Source organism: Sabethes cyaneus, chromosome 3 (assembly GCF_943734655.1).
Source record: "Sabethes cyaneus chromosome 3, idSabCyanKW18_F2, whole genome shotgun sequence".
Classification (NCBI taxonomy): Eukaryota; Metazoa; Arthropoda; class Insecta; order Diptera; family Culicidae; genus Sabethes; species Sabethes cyaneus.
In genome coordinates this window covers 221,731,518-221,751,737 of record NC_071355.1, presented here as the reverse complement: position 1 = coordinate 221,751,737, position 20,220 = coordinate 221,731,518, and the positions used below count along the sequence as shown (strand labels likewise).

At 41.1% G+C, this 20,220-nt stretch overlaps 2 protein-coding genes across 2 annotated transcripts; one reads left to right on the top strand and one right to left on the bottom strand.

Moving 5' to 3' along the window:
- The first annotated feature begins 13,825 nt into the window (after positions 1-13,825).
- On the top strand, positions 13,826-15,589 carry LOC128743925 (metaxin-2-like). The gene is made up of 4 exons (XM_053840628.1): positions 13,826-14,054; positions 14,651-14,997; positions 15,051-15,292; positions 15,347-15,589. Exons 1-4 carry the CDS (start codon positions 14,015-14,017, stop codon positions 15,519-15,521), a joined length of 804 nt encoding a protein of 267 aa, XP_053696603.1. The 5' UTR covers positions 13,826-14,014; the 3' UTR covers positions 15,522-15,589.
- A 34-nt stretch (positions 15,590-15,623) lies between these two features.
- On the bottom strand, positions 15,624-19,269 carry LOC128743918 (DNA-directed RNA polymerase III subunit RPC2). The gene is made up of 3 exons (XM_053840618.1): positions 19,097-19,269; positions 18,117-19,031; positions 15,624-18,052 (listed from the first exon to the last, which is right to left on the bottom strand). Exons 1-3 carry the CDS (start codon positions 19,163-19,165, stop codon positions 15,632-15,634), a joined length of 3,405 nt encoding a protein of 1,134 aa, XP_053696593.1. The 5' UTR covers positions 19,166-19,269; the 3' UTR covers positions 15,624-15,631.
- Between the last annotated feature and the right edge of the window lie 951 nt (positions 19,270-20,220).

Sequence of the window (20,220 nt, the reverse complement as noted above, 5' to 3'; positions counted from 1 at the left end):
TTCGAGTATCCTTATCGACAGCACGTGGTCTGCCGGAGTCGTCATCCTCTATTGGGTTCTCTACTAAGTATTGTTTTCGCAGGTCGCTCATCTGACATCCTTGCTACGTGACCACCTCACTGCAGTCTGTGCGTTTTACTTCCTCCCTATACATCTGATATATCTGGTGGTTCATGAGCCTTCATCACTCTCCTTTTAGTTTGCTACCAAAAATGTTCGCAGGATCTTACGCTTAGACACCCAGCTAACTACGTAATCCGTAGAAGGCTCTATTCGCAGCCGTAATTCGCCTCTTTATATCATGACTTAACATTTACCCTTATTCTGCGAGGCGAGTGACGTGACTATGTTGCAGTCACCGCGAATCAGGTGACAATTGTCACCTAGGTGACTCGCCTTGTCACTTAGGTGACAAGGGTTTCTTACCTAGGTGACACGATTGTCACTTAGGTGACTCGACTCGCCGTGGCGAGTCACCTAAGTGACAATTGTCCTATTGAGTCATGTGACTCGCAGAATAAGGGTAATTGTCCTCACTGGCTACTAAAAGGTGTCAGAATGAAAATTCGGTCAAACATGCGTATAAATTGATTAAATTTACTATTAAAAAGATCAAAAAATGTTTCTTTTTGAAGTTTACTAATAAAATTAAAAAAAATCCGAAATAGCGAGTCTTTCGCTCAAATCCTGCCATCAGATAGTGTACATCCATCTCGTCCACTATGTTCTCCGCAAAATGCTAGTTTAACTCAAACTGTTTGTCACTTTCAAACAGTGCTTTTTGTGTCTTCTTAAGGTGAAAAGTGCTTCCAAAATTGGGCACTTCGACGAAAAGTTAATGATTGCTAATTTCCCGTTAAGGTTCCGCTGGACAATGGCCCAAAATATCTCATAGGGTGGAGCTCTGCCGCATTTAGAAAATTTTTGTTTGGTGACTTCTTGGCATTTTATTCGTTAATATGTCCGGATGATATATCCGTCCAAAATAGCACGGAACAATCGTGTTGCTCCAAGAAAGGCCTTTTCTCAGGCACTAGTACTTGTAAAATACCTGGAAAACGATCCCGGTGGTTGCAACGAAAATATCGCATTTCAAACGAGGGCAAACATCGACAGTTTTATATGCTTAAAATGTTTGCCACTTTTTCCCATACGGTTGCCTTTTAACCCTCTCTGTCCCATGGTAGCACAGGTGCTCCATGACTTCCGATACTAAAATCGACCGATAAAATTTTTGAGGCATTCAAATATGGATATTTTGATTTTGTAACGTAGTAAAAACATTGCTTTACAAGGTGTATAGTTGCGTTTGACGAATTGTTAATTATAAGCTTTTTTACATGATCAAAAACTGTAAACCACCAAAACACCCCTGGGACAGAGAGGGTTAAAACTCCTCATCCCAAAGCTGTTTAATGTCTGTGTCTGCCTTGATGTAGCTTTCGTCGTCGGTCACCAGGCAATGGAACTTCATAAGCATGATCATGCGAAGCTTCCAGGACCGTATTGTTGCCGTCTTGGTTTGTTTATCGTCGCGATTCGAAGTCACTATCTTCTTATAAGGTGACAGTTCGGCTTGTTTTTGAGCTTTATGCATGGGTCCCAGCTCGTTTACGGCATTTCGAAATCGGAAGCAAACTGTGGGTTTCCGCTTGAATGCGCTGGGTGTTGTTTTGCTCGTGTTCGTGTCTGCGGTTTCAACTTATCCAGCAAAGACACCATAGTCGACGTCATCACAGTCAACAGAACATATCAACATATCAACAGGAATTCGAGAAAGTAGGTGGAAACGGATCGGGCACACCTTGAAGAAAGGAGCGAACGAGATGCACGAGTGCATGGAAGCATTTGACTGCATTCCGCAAGGACGAGGAAAAAATAAAAACCCCAGTAGCCAAAACTACAGGTCTCTCTCTCTCTCTCTAACCTAAAACTGGGGTAGCTCTTGCCAAAAATTCCTCTCCTTTGTACTGGGTCCTGAGATCTGGCATGTTGGGGCCCTCTATTCCTAGTTCTGGTGGGGTTCTTGAAGAGAACGGATTTCACTGCATAGTGCCGGCATCGTTGCGACGTGACCGGCCGCCCGTAGTCACCCAACTTTCGCCAGGTGTACGATGGGAATAGTCCGCCATACCTTTCGTTCAAATACGACAAGTGCACGTATGTCTTCCGTAAAAGATGCCAAACATCTCATACTGACATGCACAAAATCGCAAATATCAGGCAAAAGTACAACCTAGACGGTATATGTAATATTCAAAAAATATTTGAAACAAGAAATACGGAATTAATGAAAAATGTAACTAAATTTTTGAAGGAAATCGAAAAATTGATATAACCTTGGATATAACAGCAAAAAAAGGCAGATCCAAGAGAGTTTAAAGAATAATTGTTGGTGTTCGGATAAGGAACTAAATTTTTGAAGCAGCACTTGGTTTGTGACAGCTCAAACTGTAATTAGTATTATATTAATTAGCAAATATTCATTTCATTACATTTTCAATAAACTTACAAGAAGTAGTCCACTTTACCCTCTTGCACGCTATAAACGTTTCCTTCACCTTTCTTCTATCTCGCTATTTGGTTGCTGTTTGACGGTTTAGTCGGTCTAAACCTGTACAGATTTAACTATAATTAGCCTAAGTAATCACTTTATTTCTTAATTACTTACGACTTTCACCTTATCAATCAACTAATCAATAATTTTTTCTCCTCCGATTATTCAACAAACTGCCACGTAGTACCGGTCTTTTCGTTGCGGAAGCAAGAATCTTGTGTCACAATAAATTGCAATAATTTCGGGTACAATTCACTGGCACTGATTTTTACTTGTAATCCGCAACTTCCAATTTTTACACTACGTTTTCGCTACTATTTCCGCTTTCTAAATTATCTCAAATCAATACACTTTGCAATAGCCAACTATATATTTTTACTATAGGTTCACTTTTTTTATTTGTTTTGATTCGTTACCATCCGCCGAACTGACAGCCGATATAAAGCGGCACTGCAGCAGCAGGTACGCTAACCGCTGCGATGCGCATTGTTGTGTTGGTGCGTTACACTGCGGTGTTAACATACCCCTGCCCGTAACATCCGGTAGTTCCTGCATCCGGAAGTTCCGAATTTACTTGACTTCCATCACCGCTAAATTGGCTACGGCTCACCAGTACACTTTGGTGACCATGCGCACTAACGCCGGTCGCACTCGTCCGCTTAGTCCCGGAAGCAGCTCCTGTATGATACCTCCACTCCAATCTTTTCGGTTCTTGTCTTCTACAATGATGACTAAATCGTCGACCTTCAACAGCTCCTGTTCCTCGAACCGCTTCGATCTTAGAATCAAAGTTGTCGTCGTTTGATGCGTCATGGTGGAATCCCACAAATCCACGATCCGATTCGGTGGCATTTGCTTGTTTCGGTCCGTAGACTGACCATCCGAGCTTGCTGCGCACCGCTATCGGATCTACCACTGCTCCTATCTTGGTTTCAAGTGGGGCGAACGTATGGAGGTTATTCAGTCCTATTAGCATCTCTGGTCGTCCATTGTACGACGCAATAGGCAGACCTCGCATGTGCTTGAATTGCCGTGCGAGTTCCCCTGCGTTTATCGTTTGATTAGGCAGCATCAACCTTTCGACGGTACGGACTGTCTTCAATAACGTCTTCTCGTCGTCTCCGACACCTGACACCCACAGGTTCATTCGTTTAGAATCCTTCTCTACTCTAGCCATGTCGGCCGTCCACTTGATCGTCAATTTTTCGTGCACTCCAGCAACACCCAAGCGATCAGCCACGCTTTTTTCCACCAGGGTTACCGACGCTCCTTCATCCAAGAAGGCCAAGACACTGACGGACTTTTCGCCGCAGTGCAGGCTAACCGGAATCATCCGGAACAACGTATCGTTATTTGTCCGGATGTGTGCGCTGGTTCCAATAGCACCGTCGATTGGATGGAGAAGTTCGTGATGTGGTTGTCTGCAGCCACCAACGTTGCATTTCAGCTTGAACTTACATGCCGCCGATCCGTGATGGTTCAGACACACGTTGCACAGCTTCCAACGGTCGACGACTTTCATCCGGTCTGCGTACGATAGATTTCTGAAGTCCTGGCAATACCGCAACCGATGATCTGTTCGCTGACATACTTTGCACTGCTTCATGTCACTGCTTCCTTCGCCACTGGTTTGACTTTCAGTGTCACTGTGGTTGTATACTGCTCCATATTCCTTCGATTCGCTTTGGGCTTTTCCCGATCGGTTATCAGTGTTGGCTTTACCGGCAGGCCCGAATTCCATACTGATATTCGCTTCGCAAGCATCCGACACTATATCTGATAGGAAATCGGTAAAAGTCCTGAGGGTCACTTTCTTCTTCCCTCGCTTGAAGCGCACCCACTCACGCTTATCGTTATCTGGGAGCTTTTCGACCAAATCTTGGATGAGTAGCGGATTGATCAAGTGCTGTTTAAGATCCGCCGCCTCTAAGTGTTCGCACAGCTGCTCGACGGCTATACCGAAGGGAATGAATGTGGCCAACTTTCCGGCTTTCGGTGGTTCAAGTTTATGCACTTTCTCCAGATGACTCTGCAGCAGTTGTTCCGGACGACCAAACAACTGCCGAAGCCTTGCGATTACTTTCGGTACTGATTTCGGTAGAAGCAGCTGGCCGCGAACCATCTCCAGAGCTTGACCTTTTAGGCATTCTTGTAGTCGCACAAGATTTTCGATATTCGAGTACCCACAGGCTTCGTTGGATGCCTGGTACATTCCGAAGAATAACGGCCATTCTTCTGGCTTTCCCGAGAAAATGGGTAACTTCTTGCTAATCCCATTCCGCGCTGCCAGTTGGGCCTTTGTCGGTCCGGCTTGTACTTGCCCCTGCCCGTGTCGACACAATCGATCGTGCTTAATCGAGATTGCACTCTTCTTTATACCCTCACTTTTTTCCGAAGCTCCATCAGATTCATCTTCGTGTAGACTCTCTTCACTGTCGCTGTCGTCTTCACTGAAATCACTATTTTCTTCGAGTTTCCTCAGATTCTCCTTTGTCAGCTTTTCCAGCCTCGGACTTCGTCCTTTGCTTTTTCCAGACATTTCTTCGCAGGTATCAACGGATTTTTTCGGGGCGGATTGTTTCAATCGTTTCATCACTTCATCCATCGCCTTCATTTTGTCCGCAAATGACTTTTGCTGCTTTATCATACGGTCTAGCTGTTCCTGCCGTGCTTGCAGAATGGCTTCTTGCATCTCCTTATTTTTCTTTTCTTCCTCTTCGAGTAACTGCCTTTCCATCAGCATCCGCTTCATCTCAATGGCTCGGTTGAATTCCATCTCTTTCCTTTTAATTAACACCTCCATTTCCAGCTCCTGCTCCATTCGTTTCTGCTTTTCCTCCATCGCTTTCAGTTTGTTCTCTAGAGCTATCGAACGGTCGGATTTGACGCTGGAATCGTCACCACCTTTCTTGGGGCGACTTCTCTTCTTCTTCTTTTGGCATGCTTCTTCTTCGCAGTACCACTTAATTTCCTTTTTAGCATCAGAAATGCCGACACAACGGGTGTGATGCCACTTTTGGCATTCATCGCACGCGATCATCATTTCATTTTCGGTAGAAACTTCCCCGCACGTATCGCAAGGAGTATTCGTAAGATCCAGATCAGAAGGGCTGGGATTCGTCATTGCGATTTGAGGCTATCCGATTCTTGTATACTTCTTTTTGAGAATGTTCGGATAAGGAACTAAATTTTTGAAGCAGCACTTGGTTTGTGACAGCTCAAACTGTAATTAGTATTATATTAATTAGCAAATATTCATTTCATTACATTTTCAATAAACTTACAAGAAGTAGTCCACTTTACCCTCTTGCACGCTATAAACGTTTCCTTCACCTTTCTTCTATCTCGCTATTTGGTTGCTGTTTGACGGTTTAGTCGGTCTAAACCTGTACAGATTTAACTATAATTAGCCTAAGTAATCACTTTATTTCTTAATTACTTACGACTTTCACCTTATCAATCAACTAATCAATAATTTTTTCTCCTCCGATTATTCAACAAACTGCCACGTAGTACCGGTCTTTTCGTTGCGGAAGCAAGAATCTTGTGTCACAATAAATTGCAATAATTTCGGGTACAATTCACTGGCACTGATTTTTACTTGTAATCCGCAACTTCCAATTTTTGCACTACGTTTTCGCTACTATTTCCGCTTTCTAAATTATCTCAAATCAATACACTTTGCAATAGCCAACTATATATTTTTACTATAGGTTCACTTTTTTTATTTGTTTTGATTCGTTACCATCCGCCAAACTGACAGCCGATATAAAGCGGCACTGCAGCAGCAGGAACGCTAACCGCTGCGATGCGCATTGTTGTGTTGGTGCGTTACACTGCGGTGTTAACAGTTGGCGATATAGCGAGTTCATGCTCTGCCATTTTTCGACGTACCGACGTCATATATGAATGGCCAAAGCGCTGTCACACACCAGAAGTAAGAAGAAGAAGAGAAGTAACGCCACTGCTAGGGGGATTGATCAATCTTATCTTATCTTATCTCACACTAACGCAGCCAATACTTGAAGGCATCCTGGAAAATGCCGATTGCTTAAATCGGTCATTTTTCTTGTCAACGGCCAGGCCAACTGCGCAGCATGTACCGCAGAGAGAATTCCAAAGAATTAAGTGGAATTAAAAATGATACTTAATTCCATTCAACTCATTGAAATCAAGGGGAAGGAAGAAAGCGTGAACCTCCCGTACCAAACGCTTCCCTTGAAGATATTGGTTAATTTACAGATTACAAATTGTAGTCGTTGGGAGTATCTTTGCTAATAAAGGTTAAGTGATACTACGGACCCTCGGGGATGAACTTATGGCATTAACCATAGTTTGGCTGCAATAGGCCAAGGTTATAGCGCCTTTTTTTCGCTCTCTGAAAATTGAAAAATTCCGTCTACCTGGCATCATTTTAATTACTTAGTAAAAATAAAATTTAGAAATAATAAAATATATGAATGCAGGAAAATCAAATAGATAAACGAGTGAAGTTATGAAACGACCTCACCGGCATTTGTTTCTTCGTCCATTCCATTAAATCCCGCCACTGAACAGCATTTTCGATTAAACTTGAAACAGTTTAAAGTCCTATTCGAAAGCTAGGTTTTGGTAAAGCTAGGTTTCCAGTAACAGTTGCCTCCAGTAATTCCGTCCAATCATGTAACTTGTTTGTCACTATCTTCAAGGCACATGCTGATTCTATATCTGCTGCCGCTGGCCGAAAAACTAATCTGTTTGATTATTTTAACAACTAATCTGCTTGATTATTTCCAACTTCCCAATTCGTACGGAACCGATAATTCCCACTGCTAGGGGGATTTATCAATCGGCATAAAACTTTGGGAAATTGGTTGTGGGGTCGGAATGAACAATTAAGCTTTGGTTGAAATCGCTGATGATCAAATCTAAACCTTGTGTACATTTGAGATGGAATGACCCATATACGAATTCATCAAACACTTCCAGTTCATCGCCGTCAAAAGACACTGTTCGTGAGAGGGAAACGTTACTTTCTCTGGAGCCTCTTCCTACCATATATTTGGTTTTTGACGCATTGATTTGTAATACTGTTTTGCTAGGCCCCGTTTTTATCCTAGCGTAGATTTCCTCCGCCGTCCCAAGGTTTCTATTAATGATGTCGAGGGCTGCGAAGGCTAGAAGTTGGTTACTTTTGCTGAAGATCGTTCCTCTTGTGGACCATTTCCTGCCGAGCAGCCTGTCTGTGCAAAAAAAATGCAAAGAGGCGGAGATGAGAATAGGGGAGGAACAGAACCTGAATGATGCGCTAGCAAAAATTGAATCCTGTTCCTAGTGTATCTGCAACACGCCAACTCGCAGCGAGTCGACAGACGAGAAGTTGAAGCCACATCTCCAACTTACCATTCACGAGTCAAGATTCATTCTGCCGAATCTCTGAAGGGTGATTTTTAACAAAGGGAGAGCCGAACAGTCATGGCCAATTAGGCAAAATCGCTCAAACAATAAAAAAAATTATAACGCCGAGTATTAAGATTACTCAAAAGTAGCTGAGTCTCAATAAAAGAGAGCAAGCTTACCTGTCTTGTGGCAGTACATTGTCCGAGTAAGAATCTTCGAAATTTCGGTTTTGTTCAAGATTATATTTAACCTCGGAACACTTGCTCTGCAATTGTGGAGCACTAATAGGACGCAGACTGCAGTATCTCAAAAAGGGCCTACTAGAGCCTAGGGAGACCTGGCTTGCGTCGCTGATCAGTAAAAGAAATAAACGGGGCCTACCACAATAGTTCAAAATACTGGACGCAGTGGCAAGAGTACCCAACAGAAGAGGAGGATGAGCCCCCAAAAGCCCATCTGATACTGTCCTACGAATTCTTGTGTCTTTCTTAACGAACTTACGCGGATATATATATTTTCTAGTAATTTCGTAATAAACAGTTATTGCTAGTTATCTTAGCCAGTCAAGCATACAAAAGTCATCGATTTCTTATATTACAATTAATTAGGAGAATATTCCGAAATCAACCTGGTATAAAAGACTTATAGTAGTTTTTATCAGAACTAATATATAAACAAATGTTTAGACAAATAACTGAATTGCTCTAAATATTACTTGAAATTAATACGCCACAATGGTTCAACAGTCTTATGTTATGAAAACTAAAATGCTCCACCTCACATCAACAGTTTGTTAAGCAACAACTCTAACTGCAACTTCCTGCTGTAAATCTGGTCATTCCACACCTCTTTAGTGCAATCGCTTACAATAAGAGGCATCTCCTGGCGACCAATTTCCACCTGTGCCAGGTAGTTTCTACGTTTGGATATGTCGTATTTGACTAGATTTTTGGCCAGCCGTAATGTATGGTCACTTCTGTAAAATAGAATCACAATTTTAAACAAAAAATTGTATCACAATTACTTAAATTGAAATTAATACCTGTCGGTAGAGTCCTTACACAGCATAGTCACTTCATCGAGAAGTTGATCCAATTTATCCTCCAACGTCGCTATCTCTTTGCATTTCATACTAATTTCCTGCACATGGAAATCGGTTGAAAGCTGCTCAAAAACTTCGTGAACTCCATCAAGCTTGCATATTTTCTTCTCCATTTCACTCAAAGCAGGATCGAGCTGCTGGTGAATCATTTCTTTGAACTTCGTTAGCATAGCAGAAGCCAACATCGTGGGGTCTTTTGCAGGTTGAGCTGACGATGTTTTACGATCGTTTGCTGCAACTCGAGACGCTTTCAACCGTGGACCGGGTGTTTCCGGATCGCAAGATACACGCTTAAGTGAGTTTCTACCCAACTGTATGTTCGATCTGCCGGTAGGCTCTGTATGATTAGTATTTGGGAGTGCAGTGGCGCTTCTAGTAGTCGGATAGCAAGTTGATAGTGAATCATGTGACTCTGAGTGCAAGCGATATGTATCTTTTGCTGGTGGAACTTCAGGAATTGGATCAATAACTTGAGCTTCGTCATTTAGCACGCTTTCTTCATTTTGTATTTCTCTCTCAACGTGATGATTTTCAACGATGTACTTGTTTAGCATGAAATTGCGAGAAGCATACTCCATATCGTACTTTGTCCGGTTAACCCCATCATGACTAGCATACAAAGTGTTTGGAACAGGTTGAAGCAAATTACGTCCTAATTCAATGGATTGCGGAATCGGCATCGGTTTCTCCTTTAGCAAATGTTGTTCGATATGTTCCTTTGTCAGTTTCGGCAGATCCTGTTTTTCAGTTTCATTAAGCAATCCTTTTATTGAGATGACGCCTACGACACTATTATTAGACGAAGAAGAGTACGATATTTGCATTTGAGCTGTATGGAGAAATTTTCATCATTAAATTGGAAAAAAAATTGGTTAATATGCATACCCTTCAGCTTTTCTTGTTCGATAATGGGCGCTGCCATTTTTTGCAGGACGTTTCTTGGTGGTTTTTTGTAATTTCTTCGAACAAAAATGTTTCTACTGTCAATGTTTTCCTCGAACGAATCATCCAATGTTCTGGTTCCGAACATTTGGTCGACCGCATTAACATTCAAAGGTTTGCTAGCAGCTGTCGATGCTAGCGAAATGGTTGGTTTCGGATTTGCGAAATCTTTATGCTTTTCCAATGATTGTTGATTATGCAGTTGTTGCGATTCAATCGGTGAAATGTTGAATTCTTGAAAAGTGTCCTCTTCAGGTGGCTGTAGAGCTGCGTTTTTTAATGTTGGCGAATTTACTTCGTCTCTATGCTCCGTATCAGACGTAAGATCTACTAGCACGGATGGCTTTGCTTTGCGAGGTAACGAACTTCGCTGAGTTGGCGGTTCTGATTTTATGGGCAATGGTTGAGGAACGCTCACTTGCCTTTTAGCTGTACGTTGCGGAATGGAACGCTGGTTGCGACGTGAAGCATTAGCTTTATTTTTAGCTGCTTTACTATTTGGGACAAAATCATGATCAGTGTTATCAAAGTTTTGCTTTCCTTTTTTGATGGTGGTATTATTACGTTTACGAGTTTTTTGTTTTTTCGACAAGCTTGTTGGTTCGTTGAAATCATAAGGATTCTCCGACACCGGCTCGCGCTTAAAAAATCTTCTTGCAGAACGATCAACCATTTGATTTATTTTGCGAATGTTTTTTTCGAGTTTTTTATCTAAAATCTTTTGCTGGGTAATCCCAAAAATGCCATTATTTTCAATGTAAGCTTTAAGTGATTGTTGAAATTCTTCTGACGATGTTATATTTGACGACACGTTAGGATCTTTACTTTCATTCGGAATAGTTGCTTCTGCAGGAATAATAGGCCTTTCTTCTTGTGCTTTCATAGGCTTTACTGTGTTCACTAACTTGCCTTCTACATAAATGTTACGTTGAATCTGCGAATCTTTACTTGCATTTAATTCATCTTCTATCGCTTCGCTGGCGTACAATTTTCGCTTTTTACCAGATGATTCGGTTGATGGACGTTGCTGTTGCTTAGCCGAATGCTTTGGTCGTAATATATTGTGTTTACCGTTTTCCTTACTTTTTTCTATTTGTTGCTCTTCAGGGTAAATTTCTCTAAGAACTTCATCTTTGGAGGACAACTTTTTAGTGTCAAACGACGGTTGCTTTAAGCATTCGGATTCAACGTCTTGTTCATTGCTTTGTTTAGCTCTAATGCTCATTTGCCGTTGACAATCTACTCTCAATGGTTCGAAAACACGCAGTCGTTGCACATCCTGAAGCAGCACATGAGGCTGATTAGCGACATTATTAGGTGCTTCATTTTCTTTATTACTTTCTCCTGAACTAATGTCATTCAATAATTGACTTCGAATTTGCTGGTGTTGCTCAATGACGTGTCGGTGTTCTTGCAATCTTTCTGAATTCGCTAGCACAGATACAGCTGTAGTAGATGGGAACGTTTGTTGTAAGGAAATATTGTGCAAACCATCCAGGCACAACGAGTAGGGATTATAATTTTCTTCACTGTCATTATTCATTCGGATACTAGGAAGAACTTCGGCACGAAGACGATTGTAATCAAATTCTGGTAACAAATAAATTATCAAGCTACCGTCCTTGTCGACGTCCATTACTTTTGGATCCAAATCGATTGCGGTATAGCTGATCTTTAACACAGGATAAATTTGTCTGTTAAAAAACATGAGAAATAAAAAACTACTTTAAGACAAAATATCACAAAACTCACCTATCTATTAATTCAATGTGACTAACATTACTGTGCAACACTTCTATGTTGACATTCATCTCGTTTTTATCGCCACCATGATTTACCGAAACATCAGCTGAAAAGTTAATAGTGGCGGGACGAAAATTGAAATCCAGCCAAAGGGGGACCCTTGAGTTGCTCAGCTTAGTAAAACTATACGTATCAATTGTAATTTTTTTCACCGGAACAGAGAAAACATTTAACTTCACGTCGCTTTTCTGTAATCTTACCAAATAGTTTCGACATTCCTGGATAAATAAAGCAAAGTCTATTATGTCCTAAATTTTTTAATTTTGATACTTCGAATACCTCTGCCACATTAATCGACTTCCATTCGAGAAGCTCCATCCAAGAATCACCCAAAAACTTACTAAATTCGTTAACGTATTCTCTACGTTTTGTTGTTTTAACGTAAACTAATGAACTTACATAAACAAGTTCAACTAAATAGATTTGGATTTTCATATATTTGAAATACTTGATCTGTGAAATTAATCTTTGGCTGAAAACAAAGTTGAAATTATTTCACATTCGATTTAGGTAACATTTGATGATTATACAAATGCAGTCTACAACGCTGCAAGCCATTCAACGCTTCCTTGCAAGATATGCGTGCGAATATATCGAGTAATCCTTGTAGAGCAATAACTACCGTTTGGTAGGGAACAACTGGGATACAGCAGATTGTACACAAAGTTTTAATTACCGTCGCAAGCGAATCCTGGTCCAAGGAACAACGATTGTTTAGATGAATCTGTAAGCATAAAACATGGTATAGGTACATCAAGCGGTTTCCCGTGTGCCGTATACTTACCACAACCATCTGCAAATGGTCCGCAAATGAATCTTCGAAAAGCCGCCCGTATCGTACGAACCTGACAAAGTGTGTCAGGTATCGTTTAAGTAAACGGAATTTCTCCGTTGGATTTGCATGGTTTTGCAAATCTTCTAGTCGTTTTCGAAGCTTAGCATTTATAACATCATAGCTGACTACCATTCTTAAAAGGTAAAACCGGTATTAACCACAGAACTACAAATTAAAACATATTTGAACAAAAGCGCACGTGGTACTTTTTAGTTTTTACATTGGAAGATGAAATTTAGTGTTTATGTGGTTGCTTAGATGGTAACCATGATAACAAGAACAAGCTGACAGTAATTTTGAAAAACACTCTGCTTTATCTTCAGCTGAGAATCTTATCAGCTGCCACAGGGCTGCCAGAAGTTTTAAGCCGGTATCACACTAACCGTCAGCAAGATGAGCAATCGACAACAGACAACGTAACGTAAAATGCGTTCAAATCAGGGATTTTATTTAGTAATCTCACATTCTGATATTTAACGTAGCTTGGCGTAATCCATATAATCAGAGGAGTGCTATCCGTATCTTAACGAACGGTGTTTGACAGTCGACTTAACGAAGGGCGCTATTGCAGAAAAAACGCCCTCCTGACAGATTTGCTGCTAACATTAGGCCGTATGAATAAAAGTGTTAACCCTCTCTGTCCCATGGTAGCACAGGTGCTCCATGACTTCCGATACTAAAATCGACCGATAAAATTTTTGAGGCATTCAAATATGGATATTTTGATTTTGTAACGTAGTAAAAACATTGTTTTACAAGGTGTATAGTTGCGCTGGACGAATTGTTAATTAATAGCTTTTTTACATGATCAAAAACTATAAACCACCAAAACACCCCTGGGACAGAGAGGGATAAGGCCCAGACACAATGCATACGGATTTTACTATGTTGCGGAAATTTTACAGAAACCCTATGGAAAAACTCGCAAATTGCCGCAACGTAGTAAAATCCGTATGCATTGTGTCTGGTCCTTTAGAGCAAATGCTACCATACGATTTAAACGGGAAAAGCAAAGTAAACTGTTATATTCATACGGCCTATTGTCGAGTGGTGGAAACTCCGCAATAATGTGCGCACACTGAAAATGCTTGCATGCGACCATCACGGACGTTACGCTCCGTTACGTTGCCGTTGATGGATGCTGACGGTCAATGTGATCCGACCTATATAATATCGGTAGCTTTCCCATCCTTGATACAAACAATAAAAAAAGAAAACCATCTGGTTCTGACAAAATCAGAATCTGACTTCAAGGATTTCAAGGCTATAAGGGAACTACTTTGTAAACATAATATCAACCTACACGATTTATATACTGATCCATTGGCTTATAAGGACTATACTGCAGCAATTGCGTAGACAAAACAAATAGAGTCGGAACAATTGGAAATCTAGAATGAGTGCAATAACTGACGAATACCTGAAGAATCAAATTGGTGAGTAAATATCCTTTTTATATATATGTGTCACCAGATCCTTTTCCTGTACTGTATAATTAGAATGAGCTACAGTCATGACAATAGTCATTGCTAAACCTTAAATAGTGATCGAAAGCGGAACTTATTTATATTCCTGTACATTTATAGTATTAATTTTACTAATGTTCGTCTAATGCTCAGTTGCTGGAAGAATATTTACGTGAATCAAGAAAGACAAAATATTTTCCATACATTTTTTTTTGACCGCGAAGTGAAACGCTTAACAGAGAATAATTAATTAATACCTAGTAAAATTAAAACGAAAAATTTCTTCCTTTAAAGTTTACTAAAATTCCGACAGACTCAAAGGATTTAAATTCGTAATGACCTTAGTAGACTGACTGTAATTATCAAAAGCATAGATTTGTTGACAAAAAATGGAAATGTAGTACGTACTGACGCAGCAACACACGTACAAAAAATTACGCATAAACTTAAAAAGATTGACTTTTTATTATATTCTCATGTCTTTTGGTTGGCATCTAACAATTTCCATCTGCGCAAAAACAAGATTCAAATGAGTATCCACAGTTCAAATTTTCAATCGCTTATAGCTTCAGAACCATGGCCTAAAACAGCTTATCTCTATCAACCGTACGAAGAGGGTCAGATTCTGTTGGCCGAAAACGCCAGTTGCTTGGCAGTACGTACTTATCTTACGATGTTGGAGCTACCGTTCAAGGTTGAACAACGGGCTAATGCAGAATTCATTTCCCCGGGGGGCAAGCGAACAAAACTGCCTGTTTTGCGGGTGGAAAACTACACATACGCCGAGTTTGAACCTATTCTTAGCTTTGTCGAGCAGAAAAAATTGACATTGACCGAAGCTTTGTCAGCCGAGGATAAGGACGATATCCGTACCTACCTTTGTTTAGTGGAACAAATTTTTACTAATGCAGAGGTAAGTCTACATTTTGCTGATCGCGCCTATAACTTGCATCCTTGCCTTTATAGCAATACATCAGCTGGTTGGATCCAAAAGTGCTAAACGAAATAACCAAACAACGTAACGGTTGCGTTTATCCTTTTCCACTAAATCACATTCAAAACTGGCGCAAGGAACGATCAGTGCGCCGCCAGCTAAGTGTGGCGGAATTTTTAACTCTGAAACTTGAGGAAGTTGTTCAAAGGGTAGACAAGCTGTGCGAATCTCTCAGTATGAAATTGGGGAAGCAACTCTATTTCTACGGCGATGAGTAAGAGCATTTAATGAAAAATAAAACAACGTGTAATTTTCATTTCATTTTCAGGCCCACTGAATTGGATGCGTTGGTGTTCGGACATTTGTTTAGTATTTTTACAATGACCCTGCCAAACAATGTACTGGCTGAAACCATCAACAACCACAAAAACTTAACAATTTTCTGTAAAAATGTAGAAGAGAAGTACTTTAAAAAATCTGCCAGTACCGCCAAAAAGGCCTAGACAGCACCATTTCTAATTGTAGTTGTTTTAGAAGCATCAAATAAACCTGTTTGTTTTCAAGCTGTTTCGAAAAAAAAGTTTTTTAGTTAATCAACTCATTTATTCATAAATTAATAATTGTGTAACTTTAGTTTGGGAACAATATTCATGCTGGTTAATTCTTGGAACAACAGCTTGCACGCATAGGGCATGGATATTTTGGACACACTTGCAGACGACCGGCAGTTGTGACACCAAGAGGAATAAGCAAGTCTTCCGCAAACATTACATACGTCCACATCGAAGGCATCGGATGAAATCATCAGCCGCTCCATAATTAGCATCGAAGCTCCATACGATATCAAACAATCCCGCTCCATTTCTCCCAAACGGAGACCTCCTTCGCGGCTACGTCCTTGTGTCGGCTGTCGAGTGAGCACTGCTCGGGGGCCTCGAGCTCTGGCATGCATTTTATCCTGGACCATATGTTTGAGCTTTTGGTAGTAAACGGGACCCGAGTAAATGTACATTTCAAGCGGTTCGCCCGTGATGCCAGAATAGAACACATCTTTGCCTAAATAGTTGAAACCGTTCTTGAATAACTCATCTTGCAAGTCTTGACATTTCGATCCACCGAAAGCTGTACCGTAGTGAAATTTACCCTCCAACACACCGGCTTTACTGCCTAGTAATTCTAATGTTTTACCAACTGTCATACGGGAAGGGAAACCGTGAGGGTTCATTACCATATCTGGGGACATTCCGTAATCGTTGAACGGAAGGTCTTCCTGCTCGACAATTAAACCGGTAACACCTTTTTGTCCGTGTCGCGAGCTGAACTTGTCACCTATCTCTGGTCGACGGGTTTGCCGCAGCAGAATCTTTACTAAAAATTCTTCATCATTGTTGGTCGAAACCATAACCTTTTCGATATAACTTGGTTCGGTGCTTTTGTAGGTGATGGGAACGGCACTGTAGGCAATCGGCTGCTGACCGGCTTCTTTCTGCTCTATTGGATTGGTAGATTTGACTGCTGGCATCTCTTTGTTGACCATTGTTTGCTTCGAAAGCACTTTCTCTCCGGGAGAAATTATTCCATCCGTATCGAGACACTCGTGCTTAAAGATTATCTTGTTGGTGAGTGAATCCTTCATCGGACCCATAATGCGGTCAAAAGTTTGATTACTGTACCTTTTAATAGTACATTTACTGTTTTTATACACCAAGCAACGACCGTAGCCACGGTCTATTGAGGCTTTATTTAGAATCAAAGCATCCTCTATATCATATCCAGAATAACTCATAACGGCAACGGTTGCGTTCTGGCCAGCTGGCAGTTTATCGAAATTCGTTAACTCGATAGTTCGCGACCGTACCATTGGTGTTTGTGGATAAACGATATTATACATAAGTGTGTCGATGCGATTTTTCTGATTGTATCCAATGATTCCCATCGCCTGCTTTCCCATAGCACATTGATAAGTATTACGCGGACTCTGATTGTGATGAGGGTATGGGACCAAACCTGCACAAACTCCTAGCAACGTAAACGGTTCAATTTCCAAATGAGTCGTTTTCTCTGGATCAATATCAATTTCCTGGTAAGCGATAAATGAATCATTCTCTTCATTCACATCCAAATATTCGATTAAACCATCGTGTAGAAAATCTTCGAACTTCCGGAGTCCAACCTTAAGTTGTTCGATGTGTTCTTGCTGTACCAAAGGGCAACCGCCTTGAACAATAATGTAGGGTCTGCATAGGCGGCCCCCATCCGTGTGTATGTAAACGCAACGCTGGGTAAAAGATGTATGAATTGATACGAATGAACCGATTAATCCCTTTCGCCTCATCATACGAAACACCTCTACCAATCTTTTATATCCAATGGTTACTCCCAAAATATTACCATTAATAAATACCATGAAAACTTTCGGATTATTGATGGTTTCACCACCTAGTAAGCGAATGTCTTCTACACCGGAATTGTACGCCAATCGAATGACGGGTTCCTCGTCCACTTCAGTCGTAATGTGCGTCATCAGAGCTAGATTCTTAACCAACCCACAGGCTTCTCCTTCCGGCGTATCTGATGGACAGAGCATACCCCACTGACTTGGCTGCAACGAACGTGGCCCGGAAACTTTCCTGGTCTTCTCAAACTGTGAATTTACTCGTGTCATCATCCCGAGTGCTGAAATGTAGCTCAAGCGGGAAAGCACTTGCGTCACCCCCGCCCGTTCCATCTTGAATCGCTTAATGGTCCAATTTCCGGTTGAGATGGCCGTTTCCAAACCTATCGATATCGATGCCGCCCGCATGTGCTTCACAATGTCGAACTGAGCGGCTTTAACTTTCGGAATGTTTCTGTCGGCAATCGCTTTCAGCTCCCAGTTGAATCGTTTAAATAAATCTTCAAACATAAGTGACAGCAAAGATCCTGCTAATTCAAGACGCTTATTGCCGTAGTAATCTCGATCGTCAACGGCAGATTTGTCCAGCTCAGCAGCCATTACGCGGCGAATCATCAATGCAACGTATATCGCCTTCACCTGTAGAAATAAACCGTTTTTACTTCGACAATTTTGAACAATTATCCTAAAGGAAAAAACATACCTGAAAGTTGAAATTCGACACTGGGACGTGTGCCAAGATAGTGGTAGCCAGCAGATCTCTCGCCTCATCAGCCGTAGTCTTATACTTTGTGGCAGCTGTTGTAAATCGTTTTGCAATTAGCTTTGAGCCCATGTATTCCAGGGCACGCTGTTGGGTATAGACTTTATGACCAGCCGCTTCTAGCAGTGAAGGGGCAAACCGTTTCTGAGTTTCTGTGTCTATTCCAACTAGCTGCATAATTTCCTGATCAGATGCGATACCCATTGCTTTGAAAATAATGGCGACCGGAATCTCCTCCGTCATTGAATTGTGCTTCAAGTAATATTTACCGTGCTTCGACAATAGAATGGTTCTCGACTTCTTTTCATGTGTGGAACTGGTAACCTGACACTGTATAACATTGTTATAATCCTCGGTGATCATTTTGTTCCAAGAAATCTGCTCCTGAATAAGAATGACCTTCTCAGTTCCGCGAATCACGAAGTAACCTCCAGGATCCATCGGACATTCATTAACTTTAGATAGTTCGAACTCCGATTTTCCCGTTAGCACACAGTTTGACGACCTAAGCATGATTGGCATACGTCCGATTAGTATATTATTTCTCACAACGCGCTGCGTTCCTCTAGTGTACTCAATATCCACTGTAATCGGTGCCGCGTAAGTCATGTCCCGAAGCCGACATTCGTGAGGAGTTGTCGATTTAGTATTATTGAAACCATCCTCAACGTCTGGCATGCCAATACTAACGTTGAGATACTTAACATAAAAGCAAGGATCGGCATCGCTCTTAACTTCGTCGTTTGCCCGGACTATGTTTTTTATATACACATTGATAAAGTAATTGAACGAATCGATATGTTGCTTAACTAAACCTTTTACTTGCAGAAAAGCCGGTACTAGTTTCCATTTATCCTGTGAACAGAAAATTTTATGTTGAGTTCGATTGCAAACATTTCAATTCGTGTCGTCACACTTACCTCTAACATTTTTTGCACCTTCTTATAGTTTTTACTGTCGGTGTTCCAATATTTCTCCCCGATTCCCATTTTGAACCAATTCTTAAAACAAACTATTTGATAGAATTTTTATAAATCATAAATTTAATATTCACGTGCGAGTTCAAAAATATCACCAATCAACCAACGAGCAGACCATGCAAAAATCTACTAGGACGAGCGCAGGGAGCGAATGCGGTCATGAACTTTGTTTACCACCTTATTGACAGTCTGGCAGAGATGCCAGAATTTTTTAAACCGTGTGAACTGTCTTCGTGAAAACCAAGGTAAAAACCATATAGGTAATGCTTGGGTATATAGAGCTTACTAATTTGCGGTTGTGTTGGTGGTTTGTTTTCCACGGGTTTGAAAAACGTAATGGAAAAACCAACAGCAGCAGCAACAAATCGTGTGTACGTATACGCGGCATAGTGCGTGTACGGTAGCTGTCTGCAACCTATGTGAAGTAGTAGAGGTGTGGAACAACGTACCGTTTGATTGTGTTAGCAGCGCAAATAATGTAAACAGCAAGGGTGACGTCAATCTCGCCCTATTCTTCTACGGGCATAAAAAAGCGTAAACATTGTGCCGTACAACGATGACACTAACACACCTATACTTTTCAGCATATTACGAACACAAACATGCCGCGTTTGCCGTACCTAAGTAATAGTGTACATAGGTCAGCAACGTCACCAATTGCAATGTCGATCAACATTTGAAAAGGGCGGATAAACCAAATGTTAAACAGAACGAGTGGGAATTCATTTTCCTATGCTGCTCCAGCAAAAAATAATTCTCGCTCGGTCTGTAGGCTTAGCCGCCCTTTTCAATAAATGTTGGTCGACATATCTAGATAGAATTAACAAAAGGGCGAATGTTGCAAATGTAAACAAAACGGGTGAGAGTTATTTTTTGCTGGGCCAGCATAGGAAAATCAACCCTCTTTTTTTTTTTTTTTTGTATGCCAGAAGGGCATTGGGTTAAAAGGCCACTGCGACAGTCTTAATGATCGTCTTTTGTGGCAGACAAAAGACCCTCACTCGGTTTGTTTACGCTTGCGACATTCGCCCTTTTGTTAATTCTATCTTCATATGTTATGCGCA